This window comes from Echinops telfairi, unplaced genomic scaffold (assembly GCF_000313985.2).
Source record: "Echinops telfairi isolate 266 unplaced genomic scaffold, ASM31398v2 ScPeMD7_23;HRSCAF=83, whole genome shotgun sequence".
NCBI classification, from domain to species: Eukaryota; Metazoa; Chordata; class Mammalia; order Afrosoricida; family Tenrecidae; genus Echinops; species Echinops telfairi.
In genome coordinates this window covers 57,027,750-57,050,337 of record NW_022103920.1, presented here as the reverse complement: position 1 = coordinate 57,050,337, position 22,588 = coordinate 57,027,750, and the positions used below count along the sequence as shown (strand labels likewise).

The 22,588-nt window shown below is 39.6% G+C and overlaps 1 protein-coding gene, 1 non-coding gene and 1 pseudogene across 4 annotated transcripts in view; all 3 read right to left on the bottom strand.

Annotated features, from left to right (window-relative positions):
- Positions 1-22,588, bottom strand: part of CDK14 (cyclin dependent kinase 14) — a 658,689-nt gene that overhangs the window by 300,734 nt on the left and 335,367 nt on the right. For all 3 annotated transcript variants that reach the window (XM_013004655.2, XM_045288804.1, XM_045288805.1), the window contains one exon: positions 7,954-8,077. In XM_013004655.2, coding sequence (XP_012860109.1) covers positions 7,954-8,077 — 124 coding nt within the window. The remainder of the gene's footprint in view (positions 1-7,953; positions 8,078-22,588) is intronic.
- LOC105978595 lies at positions 223-4,799 on the bottom strand (annotated as a pseudogene).
- On the bottom strand, positions 6,294-6,400 carry LOC115869331. The gene has a single exon (XR_004046139.1). It is a non-coding gene; the product is annotated as a U6 spliceosomal RNA (small nuclear RNA).

The window sequence follows — 22,588 nt, the reverse complement described above, 5'->3', positions numbered from 1 at the left end:
ACTCTTCATAGAATAGAATATGCCTTTTAGTTCCAGTTCACAGATATTCCAATATATAGTTAGAAAAACTTATTAAAACATTTTTAACGTGACTTGTTTCACCAACAACATCAACCATACACAGGATGAAACTAAATATAATGATCATTGTTCCTCCTGAATATGAAAAGTAAAGCTAAACCTTTGTGTGTGTGCGTGTGCGCATGCATGTGTGTGTACTCTTTATGAATAGACAAGGTTGATAGTCTCTTTCTTCTTGGGCACACTCACGGTTCAGCCACGGTGGCCAGTGGTCTGGGTGTGCGGGCCTCAAACTCGAAGGCCCCAGAAGTGGCACAGCCCTCTGTGCGCCCGAATCTTTTCCAGCCACCCCAGATTTTCATGGAGCTTGTTGTCCAGACCGTTGGCCAGGGTCTGGCTGTATTTGCCACCCTTCACATCTGTCTGACACTTCAAGCACCAGTCTGGGATCTTGTACTGCCGTGATTCTGCATAAAGGTGATCACCTGCCCAACCTCGTCTTCGGTGAGCTCTCCGGCTCTCTTGGCGAGGTCGATGTCTGCTTTCCTCCACACCACATGAGCATATCTTCGCCCCACACCCTTCATGGCAGTGATGGCAAAGGCTATTTTCCACTGCCCATCGATGCTAATGTTGAGCATCTGCAAAATGTACTGGAACTTCTCGGGGATTACTAGACGCGTGGCGGTGGCAGCAGCATGGCAGAATGTAGGCCTCCAGTGGAAGAGTGCAAAGACAAACTTTTATAGCAATGAAAGGAAATGAAGAAAAATTTCACTGATGAAACAAGCTCAGGTCCAAAGTGGGTTAGGCATTAGCCTGAGAACCACAAGTGCAACAGTTTGAAACCAACACCCACTCTGTGGGAGAAAGATGAGACTTTCTTTTCCCATAAAGAGTTAAGAGTCCTGGAAACCCACAGGGGGGTTCTACCCGGTCTCACAGGGTCACTCTGAGCAGGAACCCACTGGATGGCAGTGAGTTTAAATAATCCCCAAATCAGGGACAAGACAATTTCAAGTAGCAACATTCCTTTTCAAAAGGAATATATTTAAAATTATATAAAATAGATTTAAAATAAGGAGTCAAGGGGGAAATAATTGCCTATTTAACATGTCAGATTAAAATAATTTCTAACGCCTAACCGTGATAATTTGATTTTACGTCATATACATTTTGATTTAGAATTGTAATGCTGTTTAAAAATGAAAGAAAATGCCATCCTCTCTTTGATTTAATTGTTCTAAATTCATTCTTTCATCTTCCACCTCCACATGAGAGCAGCTGCCTAACGTCTACATTAAAACTGTTCATGCAGTTTCCAGGATGCTCGCCTTCCCAATTGCTGAAGACAAAGCGGGTGCATAAGGAGATGTGGTGAGGAAAGCTGACAGTGTCCGGCTATCAAAAGATATAGCATCTGGGTTCTTAAAGGCTTGAAGATAAACAAGCGGCCATCTAGCTGAGAAGCAACAAAGTCCACATGGAAGAATCACACCAGCCTCTGTGATCACGAGGTGTCGATGGGATCAGGCATCAGGCATCAAAGACTCAGAACAAAAAAATCATATCATTGTAAATGAGGGGAGTGTGGTGTGGAGACCCAAAGCCCATCTGTAGGCAAATGGACATCCCCTTTACAGAAGGGTCATGGGGAGGAGACAACCAATCATATGGGAAGAATTAACCCCCTCAGCCATTTGGAAGTAGCCATACCAGGAGGGGAAAGGCAAGGTGGGGGAGAAAGGGGGTACTAATGACAATGATCTACATATAACCCCCTCCCGGGGGATGGACAACAGAAAAATGAGTGAAAGGAGACATCGGGCAGTGTAAGACATGAAAAAATAATAATAATTCATAAATTATCAAGGCTTCATGAGGGAGGGAGGGTGGAAGAGGGAGGGGAAAAATGAGAAGTTGATAAAAAGGGCTCAAGTACAAAGAAAATGATTTGAGAATGATGATGGCAACAGATGTACAAATGTGCTTGACATAATAAGAGCTGTATGAGCCCCCAACAAAATGATTCAAAAAAATGGTTTATGCAGTAAACTCTTCAAAGAGCCTTTTAAAAGTGGAGCAACAAATAACAAAACCAAACCAAAAAATAAGTGGGTTTTTTGATGTTTTGTTGTTGTTGTTATTACAAAATATACTCTACAATAAAGATACAGTAAAATTCAGGCAAATAGGCCACTGAGAGTGGGCTAAGTTTCTTCTTAACCATGACCTCAATGGTAATTTTTGTATGCTTATGGGGAAAAATAGTGAAAGGTCTGTCGCTTTGAGACTCAGAAGCTTTTAATTCAGAGATCTTATATTAATCAAACTGACAGACTCCACTCTGCCTCTGAAGGAAGTCGATGTCTTTCTGTTTTCTGTCCGCTTTGCGAATGCGGAAAAGCACATAACAAACCGTGCACTGGCCGCGTCCTCCGCAGAGGTGCAACTATGGATGCAAGTTCATCTGAAAGTGGACTTGTAGTAATTTCCTTTCTCAAGTCTGGACAAGGCACAGCCTGGCGGAGGAAACCGCCAACACTGAGAAGGCAATCTTTTAGACCTCTGGCGGGAGAGAGACCTGCGTAATTCTGCTGGATCAAAACCACAAAGCTGCTTAACTTGGTCCCTGAATTAGGAAAGTCAGTGAAATGAGCCATGATCTTGGGGTGTTTCTTTTCAGGGACAAATCGAACGCAGCTGTCTTTCAATACAGGTAGGCCGTGGCCCTGACAAACAGCTGAAGAGGGAAATGCAGGTGACATCAACATCACCTTGCAGGAGTTGCAGGAAACTGCAATTCAAAGACTCATCTATTTTGTTTTAACCTGAATAATAGAGAAAATGCTTTTAAACCCAATTATATGATAAAAATAACACCACAGTGCAAAATAACATTAAGTTCTTGGTGAGCTTATTCGTGCATTTAAGTCATCAAACTGTGATATAATTTTTTATATGCTCATCATGCACATCATAAAGCATGGCTCCTATGTATTTGCCTGTTTTGTCTGTGGTGGAGGGGAGAGCTCCTATCGAGTTGGATTTCTACAAGTTAGAATAAAAAATTAGAGTGGGAGAAGCAATGGGAGAACACAGATACTCGATTCCACTGACTAATTTTTACTACCAAGAAATATCTGGTTATTAGAAAACTGGTTAATAATTTCAGAAACATACAACCTAAGAATTACCACTAAAAAGGGCCTTGGACCATCTCTGTTCAAAAGGTTGCCAGTGAGAACCCACTGAGAGGCCCTCTGGTGGCATTGGCTGCTACCCACAAGGTGCTCAACGAGAAGAATAGGCTGTTCCTATATGATTGACAGTCTCAAAAGCCCAATCGGCTTGATGGCAATGGGCTGGGCTGGGTTGGAGGCACCTCAGAAAGCAGCTTTCTTTTAGCACAGCTAAGAGTCATCATGAGTCAGAACTAACTCAAAGGCAGCTGACAATGACCACAGACTTCAGAGCAAATTCTGTCTTAATTTAGCTCTACCAATATAATACTGCTAATATTCTACAATCTAGTATAGTGTCTCTGGGTTGTTGATACTTTCTTCTAAAGTTTCCAATTACCTGAAAAAAAACCCAACTTTTAAACATCACTGTTGACATAGTCAAGTAACAAAATATTGTTTGTTTGGGGTTTTTTAAATCATTTTATTAGGGGCTCATACAACTCTTATCACAATCTATACATACATCAACTGTGTAAAGCGCATTTGTACATTCATTGCCCTCATCATTCTCAAAACATTTCCTCTCCACTTAAACCCCCAACATTAGGTCCTCATTTTTCCCCTCCCTCCCCACTCTCCCCTCCCTCATGAACCCTTGATAATTATAAATTGTTATTTTGTCATTATCTTGCCCTGTCCGACGTCTCCCTTCACCCACTTTTCGGCCGGCCGGCTGGCCCCCAGGGAGGAGGTCACATATAGTTCCTTGTAATTGGTTCCCTCTTTCCTACCCACTCTCCCTCTACCCTACCTGTATTGCCACTCACACCACTGGTCCTGTAGGGCTCATCCGCCCTGGATTCCCTGGATTTCCAGTTCCTATCTGTACCAGTGTACATCCTCTGGTCTAGCCAGACTTGCAAGGTCGAATTCGAGTCATGATAGTGGGAGCGGGAAGGAAACATTTAGGAACTAGAGGAAAGTTGCATTTTTCATCATTGTTACATCACACCCTGATAGGCTCGTCTCCTTCTCGAGACCCCTCTGCAAGGGGATCTCCAGTGGCCTACTCATGGGCTTTGGGTCTCCACTCCACACTCCCCCCATCATTCACTATGGTAAGATTTTTTGTTCTGATGATGCCTTCTACCTGATCCCTTCGACACCTTGTGGTTGCATGGTCTGCTGTGCTTCTTCCATGTGGGCTTTGTTGCTTCTGAGCTTGATGGCCGCTTAATTACCTTCAAGTCTTTAAGACCCCAGACGCTATACTACAAAATATTCTTTAAGTTATGTGAGCTAGTTTTTAGTCTTAGTGCAATCTATGTGTGTTGCATTTGCAATATACAGAACACAGCACATCTATAATGATCAATAATTTACTGGAAGATAAGGCATCCCAGGAAGATAAAATGCCTACGAACGCAAATATAAAGGCCCCAGCCCACCTGAGCTGAAAGGTTACATACAGATCACACCGACTACAGCATCACCAAGCCTGGGCGATTTCCTGACCTGCTCACTCATGTCTCTCAGAAGTATAAGGATGAGTGCACCTACCTTACTAGGTTGAAGAGACAATGGAGCAAGCATCCTAGGTGTCTGGCAAGTAGAATATAGCAGTACCTACAATTTGGGAATTCAATTCACACACATTTCTTTCTTTTAATGCAAACCTTATGTGTTGTTGACATAAAAGAAATAATTTCTAAATTTCTTCATTTAACAAACTGAATTATGACCATATGTCTTTAATTGTTCTGCTATCCAGATCCACCCCATTTTAACTGTCTAGTTTCTTTGAAATTTCCACTGTGCTTTTCTTTCATTGCACACATGCACGTGCACAAACACAGTAAATCATAGCTAATTGCACGTCTTAAATTAAAAGACAAAAATAATGCACAATTAATTGGGGGAAATTGTTAGTTGGTGAATAAGTCTCTCTCATTATACTCTGTGCACAGGAAGCATGCCAAGTGCGCATTCCAAGCTGGAGGATTCAGTCTGGGCCACTGCTGGGATGTATATGGAAATATCCTTTGCACAGAGCAGTCTGGTCTGAAGAAGCAAATGCTTTAAAAATCCACTATTCTACTTGCAGGAAACACCGCTTTCTCTACAAAGGTGCACAGGACCAAAGTGCGTGATAACCCGTTCGAACATGAGACATTCATTGCTAAGGTGCTGAACTAAGAGTTTAAGGTTGGGAAACTAATAAAATGTACACTCGTACTGTTCTAAATGGTCTTGTCACATTTAATAATGTGAAACATGTTTATGACAAATTCTGCTATGGAAAATAGTTACAAAATGCTATGTTTTTTGTTTTGTCTTTGAGGGTGCGTAATGCCCGAAAGGAGAAAAACAAGGAGGAGAAAGAGAAGAAAGGTGCTGGGGAAATCGATAGCCAAAACTGTTAAGATTTATCATCTCTGAGTTGTTTATCTTTTTTATAGTTTCCAATTTTCTAAAAAAGTTTTTAACCATTTCCATTTCTTTCTGAAAGTGACACTACAAAAGTCAGCATATCCATAATAATATTTAAAATGAAATTACCTATTGTAACAAAAACATTAACATAAAACTCAAAATGAAGAAATAATCACCAGTGAGCACTTATATACAATCCCACTGTATCTAGTTACAAAGACAAAATCAACTTTATAAGAATGCATCTATAAATATGCCAAAAAAGGTTCAGTACAGTGAATGTCCAATGCAATTTCTGACTTCAACACATACCTTATAACATATTAACAGAGCGTAAGAAAGTCCCTATAAGTCCTCACTGAAATACTGAGTTGGGCAACTACATCATATATTAATAATACAGCCCATAGGAACCTTATTTGTTCCTCCACCCACCTGTCCTGCCATTATTTTCCACAGTCTAATAGAAAGATTTTACATCTGGCCCCTGGTATAATTTTGATGCTAGAATCAGGCGATACACAGTATATTCATATGTGAACATGCACACACAGCTTCATCACTGTTACCAGAACAGATAAGGAGAGGAGAAATGCCAATGTCTTCCAACATGTCAATAGTTGTGCTAGTTTTGGTTTTCTTTCTTTTTTTAAAAAAAATATGGAACGCTTCACGAATTTGCGTATCATCCTTGCGCAGGGGCCATGCTAATCTTCTCTGTATCGTTCCAATTTTAGTCTATGTGCTGCCGAAGCGAGCGCTTTCTTTCATTTTTAAGGAGAAAATGTACCAAACCCAACACAGTTGACTCATTCTGAAAGTATTCAAAAGTCTACCACCCTTGGATAAATAAATATATTTTCTGTTCTCTTTCATGTACTGAGGAATGAGGTGGGAAAAGATAATCATATTCCAGCGAAAGCCTATATCTCAACTTCATACATCTTATGTCCCAAGGGTCATATTTTCATTCCAGCCTTAATGGAGCAAATTTCTAATCAGAATACGTATTCAAAAATAATTGAGGCAGCACAGTATCAACACATCAAGCGGCAAGACTGCCTCTGTGCTGGCAACCGACTCAACCTGCTCTCTGGAATGACGTGCAGCCGGGGCGGCTGAGAAAAGTCAGACTTCTGAAGGGGAACAGAACACAACCGTTCTGCCCTCGCTGCTCAGACAGAGGTCGGAGGAAAGCCCCAAAGCCAGAAGAGGCCCATGTGAAGTCTAAGATAGGCTTATCATGGGGTCAGGGGAGGAGTCCTAGTGGACATTCTGGAAACAACACGCCCTCTGGAAAGGTCAACCCCTTTCCTAGGTTTTTAAGTTACTAAAAGCTGAGGGAAGGGGTCCTGCTGGCACAGTGGTTAAGTGCTAACTGACCGGGAGGCGGTTTGAACACACCGGCAGCTCTGTGGGTAGAAGATATGGCAGTCTGCCTGCCTAAAGTCTGCCACCCTGGAACTCCTATCTGACTCACTGTGATTGAGTTCATTCCCACTTCACAGAGACCCCACAAGACAGGTAGCACAGCCCCTGTGGGATTCTGAGACTGTGGCTCTTTATGGGAGTAGAATGCCTCATCTTTCTCCCACGGAGCATCTTGTAACTTTCTAACTGCTGAACTTGAGGTTGGAAGCCCAATGCATAGTCCACTCCACCACTGAGGGCCCCCTGGAAACCCTGCAGGGCAGTTCTACTCTGCCTCCCAGCCTTGCTATGAGGTAGAATGGAGCCAGCAGCACTGGGCTCTTTTAGATGAAGCCTTAGGGCAAAATATGTTGTGGCATACATCTTGAGATAGCCCATAAAAGAGTAGGAACTTAAGTTTAGGTCCCTTCAAGCCAGGCAATAAATGGGTGATTGTCGGAGCTGGGCAATGCGCAGGGGGCTAGGTCACACTATTCCTTCTGGTTCTGAGTATGCAGGATATTTTCGCAATAAAATAGAGAATATATTTTATTTCAATCTCATGCAGGTGACTGAATTAAATGAAGAAAATCTGTAGACACGGCAAATGTTTTGTTCTCTTTATTTCCTCCCAACTGGAGGAAAAATACTGATTTCTTTGGCAATATGTATAAGATCTGATTTATGTTAATGATTATTTAAAATTAAGTTTGAATTAAAAAGAATCAACCACACATTAGGTTGATCATGGAGAAAAAAGAAATTATTTCACTCCAGGAAAAAAAAAAAAAAGGTCCTGTGATCTATAATGACAGAATACGTGCACCTAAACAAATGCAATGCCACCATCTGCCTGGCTTCTCACAGCGTGACAAAACAGACTGGTAATTAACTGCTTTCCTACCGAAATCTGCCAGCTTTAACTCCCCCGTGTCACTGATCAGAAGGTTCTGTGGTTTCAGGTCTCGGTGCAAAATATAACGCTGGTGGATGTAAGACAGCCCTCGCAGCAACTGAAATAAAAACAACTGGGAAAAAAACCAGAGACAAATGTTAAAATCTGGACACAGAGAAATGTTCTACATACAGTCTACCAAGTCCTTGCATTTAGGCAAAAATTGGTGCCCATCATTAAATATTTTACCAAAGTATTTATGCAGAACCTGCAAGACCAAAATATGCATCCATGATGCATTAAGATATGAGCCATTGGGTTCTTAATAAGTCCACTCCATCAACAAAGACCTCTTCAGTCAGAGAGATCCAACCTGTGTTCTATAAATAAGCATCAATTCTTTATATAACATTCTGTTTCTTCAGTTCGACATTGATGTTGGAGAGAGTTGGGGGACCACAACCCCCCAAGCAAACAAACAAACAAAAACCCTATCCATAATAATATAAAGATAAAATAAATATATATTTTTCACCAATTTTATATAAATGTGCACATATTTAATTCCACACAAACAACCATAACAGAGAACCCATGGTTTCCCCATTGATATGTTTCAAGGAATAGAAAGATAAGATGATTTTGAAACCATTAAAACAAAAACAGTCACATGGTCTAATTAATACTACATTGCAATTATATTGCTTTTGCACATGTGGCCACAGAGATCAGGCTGTGACTAAAGACAGACATGTGTCTTCACTAATTAGAGAGGAGACGCACCCTAAAGGGAAAGAGAAGGAAGAGACAGAGGAAACACACTCAGAATAACACTTTGACAAGAAACAATTCAAGAAGTGACTGATGGCCCTATCTGTGAGGTCTTACATTGGAGAATATGAAATGTTTCTAATTTGAGAATTAAAAATTATTCACTGGACTTTTCAATACTGCTGGTGAAAAGAAGTATTTTTTAAAAATTTACTTGCCAAAATAATCTTATTTGACATAGTTCCCCCCCCTTCAATCTCATAAAAGAAAAATGAAAACAAATGTTCTTATTTTTAAAGGGAACCAACATACAATTCCATATAGACAGCTAATAAGAAATTGGGAAAATTTAAGAGGTACTTGTCAAAGAGTGATGGTGTAAGAGGCAATGGAAAGATGGGCAACTGTTTAATGGTCCTGGAAACTGGAGTTTCTACCATATTTCCTAACGGGGTTATGAAAGCCAAGTACATTTTTTTCAGGGAGGCTGTCTTGAAATAATAGTAAGTTGACTTCATTTCCACACTTGTCCATGATACTATTCTGGGGGGTATTGGAGGGCTGGCACTATTTCCAGCACAGAGGCACCACAGAGTTGACCTCTGCTCCGTGTCGCTGTGATGCGTGTTGGTATATGCCTTTGAGTCACTTCCAAGTCATAGCGGCTTAAAATCCGGGCTGGCTCTTGAAGCCCAAGAAGTAACTGTGTCTAGACTTCTCCTGTCTCAACCATCTGGTACAGGAAATGGAAAGACTTGAGCTGGCACCACCTTCAGCAGCTTCCACCCTCATTCCTTACTTCTATTACCCCTTGGATCCTGCAGCCTAAAGCTTACCATTTCTATGACAAACCATATCCTTTCAGTTTGGAAGGAAGAACTAGTAGGTCAAAAAGGCTACCCTATGTTTTAAAATTGTCATGTGCTGTCAAGTAGAGAGGCAGCCCTGATGGCACAGTGGTTAAAGTGCTCAACTTTGAACCAAAAGATCACCAGTTTGAGTCCACTAGGTGCTCTGGAGGAAGTGATTAGGTACTCTGCATGCAGGACAGATTAACCCCGCAGGACCAATAATGACAGTAGCGATACCAGAAGGTAAGGGGAAGGAGGGAGGAGAGAGGGGGAACCGATCACAATGATCAACATATAACCCCCTCCCAGGGGGACGAACAATAGAAAAGTGGGTGAAGGGAGATATCAGTTAGTGTAAGACATGAAAAAAAATTATAAATTATCAAGGGTTCATGAGGGAGGGATGATGGGGGCAGGGGAAAATGAGCTGATACCAAGGGCTCAAGTAGAAAGAAAATGTTTGGAAAATGATGATGGCAACAAATGTAAAATTGTGCTTACACATGGATGGATGGATGGATTGTGATAAGAGTTATAAGAGTCCCCAATAAAATGATTTTTTAAAGTTTAAAAAAGTAAATAAATAAAATAAAAAATCACAGCCTCGGAAACCTTATGGCACAGTTCTGTTCTGTCCTGCAGGGTCACTATGGTTTGGAATCAACTTGATGACAGGGGGTTTGGTTTGGTTTTGGAGTTTTCAAAAGCTTTAGAACCATGTGTGCCCATTGTAAGCACTACTTGTTAGCTGTGACATTTACTGTTTGTACGTATTTATTTATTTTCAATTTCCTTCTACCAAGGCTTTCCAATGGTTGAATCCATTGGATTCAATGTGCCTTTGTATCCTCAATATAGTGAATCAGATTCTCCACCCAGGGATCTTGTTAAAAGGTGGAGTCTGTGGACCTTGACCATCTTCATAGGCTGGGCACAGAGTTAGTACTCATAAAACCACAATGATCTGCAAACTAAACTGAGAGCAGCTGGATGCTACAGATAAAAATAAATAATAGACAGGAAACTCTAGAATGGGATTTTGGGGATACTAGGTGCAGAAGTGGAGAGACAAAGCAATCCCAAAGAAAGACCACTTATATATTAGTGAAAATATATAATCCTCATGCTAATCCAGAAACTATTCAAATAGGATATCACATTAAAGATTAAGAAAATCAGTGGTAGATAAGGATGTAACTATACAATCCAATTATAATTGTATACATGATGAACTAAGCCCCAAACATAATTTAAAGGTCTACACAATGAAGCTTGTTAGCTCTTTGAGAAATGCAGATAGTTAAGTCAAAATAAATCTCCACAGCACCAATTCATTCAAGATGTATGAGGTACCACCCATGTGCCAGGTGCTGTGCCAGGCACGAAGCTCATAAAGATGACTAAGGTGCAAGATGTGGTTCTTGGACTCACGGAATCACTGCCTACAGAGAATTTTGGTCTTACGAACACATCACTGTCACTTTACAGAACTCTGCACTGTGACAGCAGAAACCGAGTACAATGGAAAGCACAGACCAGAGAGGATCTCCCCAAATGTTACGCTAGAGTTGATCCAGCCAGTAGGCAGGGTAGCCTGTGAAAAGGGAATGAATCATAAGTAAACTAAGTTAAAAGGAGATCGTATATGAAAGTGTAAAACTACCCACTCAACATCACAAAAATAATGGGGCAAAGGGACAACAGACTCCATGGAAACCACTAGAAAACATGATGTCTTACAAACAGCATCTGAATGTATCTAAGAAAATATGCAACTGCAAGCTAGAGATAGGACTAAAGTGAACGTCCCTACTCTTCAGGGATGAGGCAGTTCTCAGGAAGTCCTTGATACAACCAGCTCAGTACCTAACTTCTCCTAGCGCAGTAATCTATTTACTCATTTTTACCTAACTCTAAATATTTTTTGAGAAATTCACTGGTAAAAATTATAACACAGCAAGCAATACTTGATGTTTTTTTTCCTGTGAATGTAGAATTCTGTGGAAACAAGAAAGACCACCAAATAGAGAATCACACACAAATAGCAATAACCAGCTGTGCAGTTAGTAAATAAAGGGGAGTGTTTGTGGGACCCTGAGCAAGGCGAACCCGAGCCCTCTCTGAGGGCTGACTCTGTTCAGGGCTCTCCATCTATTGTTTAGTTGCTGGGAAGTCAGCTCTGATTGACAGAAACCCCCCGTACAACAGAATGAAGCAAGGCCTCCTCCTGCTTCATCTTCCCAATCACTGGTGTTAAAGTCCACTGTTGTAGCCACTGTGTATTGGGAGTAACATCTGACTTAAGGGACTCCTAGTGGACAAGAAGGGACTATATTGGACAATAGTCAGTGTGATCCATACGGGTTTCACCCACAAAATTTGGGTCTTACTCTTTAAGCTGACTTAGTCTGGAATTCCCACTGAAAATTCTCCACCGTGGGTGAACCTGCTGGTATTTCATGTACCTGTGGCATACCTTAACAGTCTGTTGCAACATGCAAATCACCACAGTATGACATACTATGTCTTTCCATCTATACACATCCTCCAAATTTAAACAAATGAGAAAACTAAGTTTTCTAACAGCAAAGGAAATGTCCTCCAAGTCAGTAAGCCATTACCTGTTGCTGCTAGGTAACTGAGTTGGTCCACAGTCACAAACCTCCCATGTACAACAGAAACAGACAAACACAACCTGACCCCGTGCCATTCTCATCATCCTTGCTGTTTGTTCCAACACTGCTGAGTCTCTCTGTCTCTGTGAAGGGCTTCCTCGTTTTCACTGATTCTCTACTTGACCAAGAATGATGTCCTTTTCCCTCCTGATAAAATATCCAAAGTACATGACACTAACAGAGTTCTCCATTCTTTTGGTAGTCTCAGTCAACACCATAATCCACATGCATCCGTTCTTCTTAGGTCTTCCTTAGTCAATGCCCAGCTTCCTCATAAACACGAAATGACGGAAAGCATCATGGTTTAAGCTAGGCACACCTTAGTCCTAAGTGAAATCTAAACTTTTTGATATTTTAAAGAAGTTTTTGAAACAGCTATAGCCATGTTTTGTCTAGACTGCTGCTTTCATGGGCATTGATTATGGATACAATCAAATAAAATCCTTTACAACTTCAATCTTTTCTCCCTTTAGCATGATAAGGCCTATATGTGCCCTTGTGAGCATTTTCAGAGATTGTTATCATATCAGAGATTGTAGTCTTTGATCTCCAGTAGCAAATGCTTCTCTTTGCTTTCAGCAAGCAAGGCTGTGTTGTCTGAATATTTCACTCTGTGAATGAGTCTTCTTTTTTTCCCTGCTGTATAACCTTTATGACATGTTATATGTGTTAAATCCCAAGTACTAAAAAAACCAAAAACCTTATTGTGAATTGAGTATGGTTTATAGAGTCTTCATCATATAGCTCAGCTTCTCAAATCATATGCTCAGTCTACAGTTTGCATAAGTCTAGAACAAGGAAAATCACCCTGATACACACTTCCCTGAATTTAAACAATTTAATATTCCTTGTCCTGTTCAAAGGATTGCCTCTTGGCCGATATATAGATTCAGCAAGAACACAATGAAATATTCTGGAATTTCTATTCTTTGCAGTGTTATTCATCAATTATTACAATGCACAAAGTCAAATGCCTTTGCATAGGCAATAAAAAGACAAGTAAACATCTTTCTGGTATTCTCTGGTTTCAGCCAACACCCATCAAATATCAAAAATGGAATCCCTCATTTCATGTCCTCTTGTAAATCTGACTTGAATTTCTCCCAGTTTTCCGTTGATGTACCAGTGAAACTGATATTTAATTATCTTCAACATAATTTTACTTGGATGTGATAGTAATTTTGGCATTTCATTGAATCACCTTTCTTTAGAACAAGATCTTGGTTGTTCAGGTAGCTGTTTTCTAAGTTTTTTGATAGAGACAAATGAGCAATTCCAGAGTTGCATATATCTATTGAAAAGTCTCAATTGGAATTCCAACAATTTCAGGAGTCTTATTTTACATAAGTGTCTTCATTGTAGGTTGGATGTCTTCCTTTAATACCACCAGTTCTTGATTATTTCCTACCTCTTGAAAAATCGAACATCAGTCAATTGTTTTTGGTATTCCTTCCATATTCCCGATGCTTTTTGCATCAGTCATTCAATATTTTACTTGCCGCATTCTTCAGTTTTTTCAACTTGAAACTTGAATTTCAGTTCTTTCAGGAAATTTTCAGTTCTTTCAACTTGAGATAAGTCCTTTCATTTAAGTTTTCTAACTCCAGGTCTTAATAGGTTTCACAGTAATATTTTTTAAACTTTATTTTCTTGAGCTGCTTTTGAAGTCTTCTATTCAGTTCTTTTATAAGTACTTTATCATTTCATCCTTTTGGTTTAGGTACTCTATGTTCAAGATACTCTGTGTTTTTTACTCAAGTAAAAAATATCAAGACTTGTCATAAAAGTTGATAAAAAGCATACATTATTGAACTCAATATTTTATTTTATTTTTTCTCAGAAGAAATACTAACACTTGCAGCGAGCAACAGGTTTTCTACCCCCACCAAAGTCTTTGACACCATTTGTCCCAATGTCTAGAGCTACCTTCCATGAATGGTCTGAAATATATGCAGCATTTATTACATGTGATTCCACTTCACATCAAGCAAGCACAGTGAATATTTTGCAGTAACACATGGTGTGGGTTGACTTCTGTAATACTGGAAGAATCTCTACGACATAACCTACCAAAATCCAGTAGCTACTGAGTCCATTCCAACCCACAGCAAGTCCATGCACTGTAGAGTGGAACTCCCCTCATGGGGTTTTCATGTGACCTTTCAGAAGCAAATTGCAAGGCTACCTTCTGAGTGGGTACTAATCACCAAAACTTTGATTAGTAGACATGTGGATGACCAATTACACTACCCGGAGATAGGAGGCTTATTAGAGGTGCTAGCTATGAGCCCTATACCATAGGGTGTACAATTATACAGAGGGAGTTAAGCTAATTTTTTTGCTACTTAGGGACTAAACTTGGCACTTCTACATGTTAAATTTCTCATCTTGGAAATTATTACTTAGATCTTGGATATTTCTAGTACCTTTCCAGATGTAAAATTATATATTTCCTTTTATGAGTAGCGTATGCGAAAAGAGACAACAAATTAAATAACTGTAATAAGCATTTATTTAGAGTTTACCATGATAGATATTGTGTCAACTACTTTATAATCATTGGATAATATAATCCTGACGACAAATCTACTAGATAAGTATTATTACCCCTATTTCACATATAAGGAAACCAAAATCGAGAAATCAAGTGAATTGGCCAAAGGGACACAAAATCATTAAGACTTATATTGGTGACACTGACAGTGAAACCCACATTTGTCTTGTATTGCATTCCAAAATCAAGAGTAGAACTAGAATAAAAGTGTGTGAACTATTTTACTAAGTTAATTACACATTGTGTGGATCCAATCATTTACAAAATGTTTAAGGCATGAACCAAAGTTATCAAAGGTAATCAATATTATATTCCCTCTTTAAAATGTTATCACTTAAGAAGCAACAGGGAATACAAATATTAAATAAGCTTTTGAGAAATAAAAATAATTAGAAACACCGAGTCTCCAAACTATTCAATGAATATCAAAATACTTCATAATAGGCATTGGATTATATGCACAATACCAAGTTTACTTCAATTTTTAAAAGTCATAATGATTCATCATGCTTCATTTCATTAAGCTGAGCATTGAAATAGCTAATAAAAATATCAAAACTAATTCATAATAAATATATCTTATACATATACAAACTGTTTTTCAAAGCATCACTGAAATATTATTTATTGAATTTTTAGAAGATGTTATATATTTATTCTATATGTTTTCAAGATAAGTTAAAAAACGAGAATGTTTACAGATGATTATAAACAGATACATAAAGTAGAAGTAAAACCCTCAATTTCTAACATTATGGTATAATCCATGTGTCATTTTGAATATATTTCATAGTACTAAATGTGATCGTGGGATGGTAAAGAAAGTCTACATGTCAGGGCATCACGTTGTAGCAAAAACCCATTGTTTGCTAAGTGCTTCAAAGAGGTCCAACCTTGGAAATATCTTAATTTCTGAGTTCTTTCTGCCAATTTCCTTTAAAATTTTCTCATCCAACTTTGATTCTTTGCTCTACTTTCTCAAGGTCCTGAAAGTCCTAGTTTGCACAATCAGACAAGGAAAAAAAGGTATTCAAATTGGAAAAGAAGCAAAATCATTTCTACAGACAGAAATTTCCGAAGAGCCCAACAGAAGAGCGTGAGAGCTAGCAGAGGAATTTAGTCAAGTTGCAGGGAACTAGGCCAACAAATCAAGCTCAGCCGAGTTTCTGTACCCCAGCAAGGAGAAGTCTGAATGGGGAGAATTAGAGCAACAATGCAATTTACATTACCATCTCAGCGAATAAAGACCTGGCAAGCAGACAATAAAGCATCTAAGAATAACTCTCGCCAAGGATATGAAGTTCTTATGCAATGAAAAGGATAACATACTACTGACGGGGGTTAAAGAAGACTTCAATGGAAAGAAGCTCCATGTTCCTAGACTGGAGGGCTTATTATTGTTAAGATGTCAATACTACTGAAGCTGATCTACAGATTCAATGCAACCCCAGTCAAAATCTCAACCGCATTCTTTAGAGAAATGGAAAAACCAATCCTCAACCTTACATGAAATTAAAAAAAGACCCTTATAGCTAAAATAATGTTGAAGGAGAAGAATAAAGCAGGGGGACTCACAGTTCCTAATTTTTAAATATACTATATAATCAAAATAACCTGGTACTGGTATAATAATAGACACATATCAATGGAATAGTCTAGACCTAAGCCCACATATTTATGAGTGAGCAGCTAATTTTTCACATGGGTGCTAAGTCTTTCAAATGTCTGGGTGAACTCAATTTCCACATGAAAAAAAAATGAAACAGGATCCCACCATACACAAAAACACATTTAACAACAATCAATGACCTCAATGTTCGAACTGAAAGCATAAAATTCTTAGATGAACAAACAGGGGCAGTGCTGTCAGCCTTACTTTTCAGCAATAGATTGAGTTAATATGATAATAAGAATATAAGCAACAAGAGAAAACAATAAATAAATAGCATCTCATAAAAACAAAAAGGGTCATCAAAATGCTTTACCTTGTGAAATAACAAGCTACTGGCAGGGAGAATATTGTTGAAAATAATATGTTTGATAATATGTGATAAGCTATATGCGAGACTTCAGAAAGTGTGAAAAATTCTAGTATTTCGATATCAATTTTAAAATGAATTTTGAAGCCTCCTCATTGATTAAACTTGGACAACTTAATAACAAAAAGACAGATGATCCCATCATTATACTGGCAAAGCACCTGAATATACACTTCATCAAAAAGGACATTCACATAGCCACCAAACACAGGAAAGGTTGTTTAGTCTCATCAGCCATCCAAGAGATGTGAATAGGAGGCACAATGAAATATCAATCTGTGCCCACTAGGATGGCTAGGATTGAAAACAATAAACAGCAGCAAATAACAAATGTTGGCAGATATATGAAGAAATTGGAACTCTTATTCCTTGCCTGGTGGGAATGCAAAACGATTCAGTTATTCTGATAAATAGTGTGGCTATTCCTTTAAAGGTTAAAAATAGAGGTGTCATAGACCCAGCAATTCCACTGCTACATATTTAACCAAAGGCTTGATAACAGAAACAAGACTCATAACGTTGTGTACACCAACATTCATTCACAATGACTGAAAGCTAGAAACAACCTAAGTGCCTGTCAACAAAGAGCTAAGCAAAATATTGTGCAAACATACAGCTAGTAGGAAAAATAAAGTATTGATATACTGCAGAGTATGGCTAGAGCTTGAAGACATGCTAAGCAGCCAATCATAAAATAACGAACACTGTATGCTCTCAGTTTTATAAACAGATAAGAACAAGCAAATGTAATGGGTGCATAAGCAAATGTGGCGAAAAAGATCTGTAGAAGAATCCTGAGAAGATGTGGAGACAATCTCTCTCTCAATGTAGCAAAGAGAGCTATATAGATCTTATCCTCATGGTCTCAACACTTCTGGAGCCCAGGAGGGTGAATGAACACTGAAATAATTGCCGTGAGATCATCTTTAAACCTACAGCCAAAAATATCCTCTGAAATGATCTTAAAAGAAAACAGGTTAGCTTAACAAGTTAGAAAGGTCTGCCTTGAGCATTATGCTCTTTTAAGAACTTCCTATGTGCCACCAAATTGGCAATAACCCTGGCAAGCCTGGGCAGGAACCAGAGGGAGCAGTGCGTTTATGCTAGTGAGGGAGGGAGGGAGGAAGAATGCAGGAAAAAGAAGGTAAGAATGGTCACGCAACTCAAAGAATGCAATCAGTGCTGCACATGTAGAAACTGTTGGACTGGCAGACATGTCCACGTGGCTGTACATATAACAAGAACACGTTTACGGGAAAATGAGAGCGGGTCATGTGAAAAATGGTTGGAGCACAGAGGAGGCAGAGACCTGGCACTTCACTGGGCTGGCAGATTAGATGGCTGTCTTTATGCCTGCTTTCCGAGAAGATCGGAACTAATGAATGTTTGTGTGGCAGAGAAAAAAGGAAAAATTGTTTGAGACACAAATTGGCGAAACAAGAGTCAGCACATTCGCTCTACCCGACTCCATGTGTGATTGGATGCTATATTCCTTCCATTTCAGGGCCATTATTTTTAAGTACCCCGAAAAGAAGTACACATTCAAAGTTTAAAATGCTTGTACTGACTAAAGTAATATCTTAAGACACTAAATAAAGTGACATGATTTTTTTTTATTATCAGTTGAGATAGCTAATGCCACCACTGAAGATAGAAAAAGATGCAGACCAACAAAACTGACAAAAGCGATGAATCTTTAGTCTAAGAGTCTGGGCAAAAACCCAACTGCAAACTACACCAAAGGGAAAAGAAGTTTCACATGGGACGTAATACTTAAAAGACGTGTGAATTTGGATCCTAATGGACAAGAAACCCCCCTCAAACTTCTCAAAGAAATCGCTAGAAAGAGGAACTTAGAGATTCACCAGAAGACCCCCTCTGAGATGGGACTGGCTCCTACACGAAAGCTGCACCTGGTGCTGCCAGTCTGTGCGTGCCCTGTTACTCTGCCAGTGTGTGCACACTCTTGTTACTCTGCCAGTCTACGCATACTCTTTGTTACTCTGACAGTCTGTGCATACTCTGTTATTCTGCCAGTCTGTGCATCCCCTGCTATTCTGCCAGTCTGTGCATGCCCCATTACTCTTCCAGTCTGTGCATACTCTGTTACTCTGCCAGTCTGTGCATACTCTTTGTTGCTCTGCCAGTCTGTGCATGCCCTGTTACTCTCTGCCAGTCTGTGCATACTCTGTTACTCTGCTGGTCTGTGCATACTCTGTTACTCTGCTGGTCTGTGCATACTCTGGTATTCTGCCAGTTTGTGCATACTCTGTTACTCTGCCCGTCTGTGCATACTCTGTTATTCTGCCCGTCTGTGCATACTCTGTTACTCTGCCAGTCTGTGCATGCTCCGTTACTCTGCCAGTCTGTGCATACTCTTGTTACTCTGCCAGTCTGTGCATGCTCTGTTACTCTGCCAGTCTGTGCATACTCTGGTATTCTGTCAGTCTGTGCATACTCTGCTACTCAGGTTGCTTTCCTTCCCGGGTACTCCTGTAGTCTTGGAAAGCTCAAATGCAGGGGTGAGGAGCAGCCTTCACCTTCAGCCGGGCCGAGGCAAGGTAAAGGGTATGAAACCGGAAGTCCAGGAGGTAGGTTTCCCACCCTCCTGCTCTAACACCCCAATCTGGGTAGTTCCACTTTATAAGCAGTATGGTTTCTGTTTTTAAATTCTCTGAGGTGATTTCTTTTCAAGCTGGCTTTCAAAGCATCTCTAGGAGAGACCGATTTTTAAGCCGCTGGCTTTCCTTCCTTTGTCTCAGCCAAACTGTTCCAAGCAGATGAGCAGAAGACATCAACAAAGCCAAACACATCTTCTCCACCACTGAACACTGCTTCCCACAGCAGCCAACACCTGCACCAACTCAGACGGTCTCTGCAGATCCCACGCAAGACGAAGGGACACCTTGAAGTCACTATTTTATTTTTAATTCTCTGATATGGAGGCTCACTTGAGTTCACAAAATAGGTTGAAAAGACTCAGAAGTAGTCCAGAGAGCCACTGTGCCTGGAAGTCAACTTTAAAAGGTACTCTTTAATGACTTCATAAAATAATCATATTCTCCAACATATAGAGTGAGGAAAGGCTCTGTAATGTTCACAGTAATGCATAGTAGGAAATCATTACCAGCTAAATGAGAGCTTGAATGCAGAATATGGAGAATATCAGGACTCATCTGATTTTCTAACTGAACATTAGAAGGTCTCATTTAGAAATCAATTCCCGGTGCCATCTGTAGAACACAGCCTTCATTTGGCATAGCATTAGTCTGTCGGTTACATACCTGCGTGTGCTCCGGACTACAAATGAAAAACAGCAACTTTTCAAGCACAATGAACCTCATACCTTTTTAATTAGTAAATCTACGGAAATGTACAATAAAAATCAGCTCTATGCCATCGGGATTTCAGATATTTGAGAGAATACGCTAGAGAGATAAAAATTGCTTTGGTCACTTCCAATTATTCCCAAACAGTTCAGTGAAAAAAAAGTGGTAAATGTGTATTAGCAGGAAGCCTTCTAGAAAAGTCATTAAGATAACACAGAAATGGAAGCACATTACGTAAAGATGGGCCACAGGAAGATTCAATCTCATCACGGTAATAAGATTCAGACATCTACATTTCTGAATATCAGCTGGAGACAGCACCAATTCATCTTTTTTTTTTAATGAACCTTAATTTTTAGTCTGTCATGCATATCAATTTTTAAGGAACACATGAAAAACTAAATGAAAGAGGCAATTTAGACTGTGATGGTCATATTTTAAAATTTGATGGTCAATCTGTACGTTGCTAAGAAATTTTAATTTAAGAAATAAAACAAGTTCTTTATGCAACCCAAACATGAGAACAGTTTATGAGCTATGAAAAAGCTAATCTCACCCAGTAAAACACTAGCCCATTTTCTACAGAGCAACTATTGTGATGAATAAATCAGTTCCTATACTTTTAATCATCATAAATATTTATAACAAGGTCAATGTCCTCAGGCTTTTGGTTCGGGTTTTAAATTGCCCTTTAAGTAATTAAATGCTAAAATTCGCCATTTGTCAGAAGTTGATATTATGCTTAGCAACAAACTACTAGTTAATAGTGAGTATTTACTACAGAATGTCATATTGGTTTGGACACAATCTGTAAGCAACTAAATTAGTAAAGTAATTCTCCAAATTTGGTTAATATTTCATGTTTGCTTAGGCATCCACTTCAATGCATATAAGAAATATAAAATACATTCAGAAAGGGAAGGCCTTAACAAATGTTTTTCTGTGAAATGGCACAAGATTACCTTAAACTATTTCATCCTTTACGATGAAATCGGGAGCTGCACATTGTTCCAGTGGGGCTGTTTTCTAAGAAACGCTCCCTTTCTTCTTCCGGGACACATTAGCTGTGTAATGATGACAGGCCCAAGGGATAACCTCCTTGATCTTGGTTCCTATGTGCAAGGCACCTCATTTCTTTCAAAATAAATTATGTGTAAAACATACCCCCAAAGTCCATCTTTAGAGGGTTCAACGCTTCTCTAAATTGCCAGGCAGTGTAGGGATGGACTAAGAGTTCACATAACCAAATACAGATGCTACAGAACGTGGCTGCTGTGCTTCCCCCCCCCCCCCTCTGTGTACCACTAACACTCGGTGCTGATCGCATTCCAATAATTTCATAATTGTGAAATAGCTAGCCAATCACAGAGCTCTCGAGTCGCTGCAAGGGCATGCTCTTCTTAAGAGAATACCTTAGGTGCGCGGCGCTCACGTCTTAAATATAAAAATACCAGCGTCTTCTTTTAGCTCAGCTGTTGTAGTTTTTTTAATTAACATCTAACACAGCACTATGAACAGCTGTTAACTTAGTAAATATTATTCTGGTGTTCTTCATTTTGCATTCATAGATTTAAGTGACAATCAATATCACCACACGAAAAAAACAACGTTAATATATCAAACAGAAATATCCGTGGGACATCTGTCACTGTGTCAGGATCAGCCTTCCTCGAGAATAATTTCCCCTGCCGCGCAGATCCTGACTGTCACCCTGGGGGGGAGGCGGGGGGGCAATGCCTCTAAGCAGAGGAATGGTGAGGGAAGTCCGTGCATAATTAGGTGAGGGCTTCCCACAGAAACTGACATGGCCATAAAGGCCATGTGTTCACAGGCACAGCAGTTCTGATGGCATCACACCTGGCATGACCAATGTGCACTCTAGTTGTTTTTTAAAAAAACTCATACTGTCAGAGAAGGTCTACCTTTTATCTTCAATATGAAAATGATGATAAATCTATGTGACCGCGTGCATACACAGTCACAATCAAGCTGATTAAAGCCGTGTATTAATTATACAGTGTACAACATAGAGCACTGGACCAAGAGTCAAGAACCCTTTGACAAGTCCCTTCCTCTCACTGGCAGGTCTCTCCTTGTATGAAACGGTGTGGGGCAGAAGGCGGCAGGAATGGACCCCTTTCCTAGGACATGGTCCTGCAATGGGCTTAGCTACGTAAGCAGTGTGAAGGCTGACACTTTGACATGGAGCATGCAACTCTTCAGGAAAGGATGAGAGAGACGGTAAAAATACCCTTAGAAAAGTATACATCTAGATTGAGTATATGCTAAGAAACAATAATTTTTCATTTTAATAGCTTTGTTTCTATGATTTTATAGTTGGTTTTTTTTTACTTAACATTCATTGTATATCACACACACACACACACACACACACACACACACACACTCTGCATCCCGGGCAACT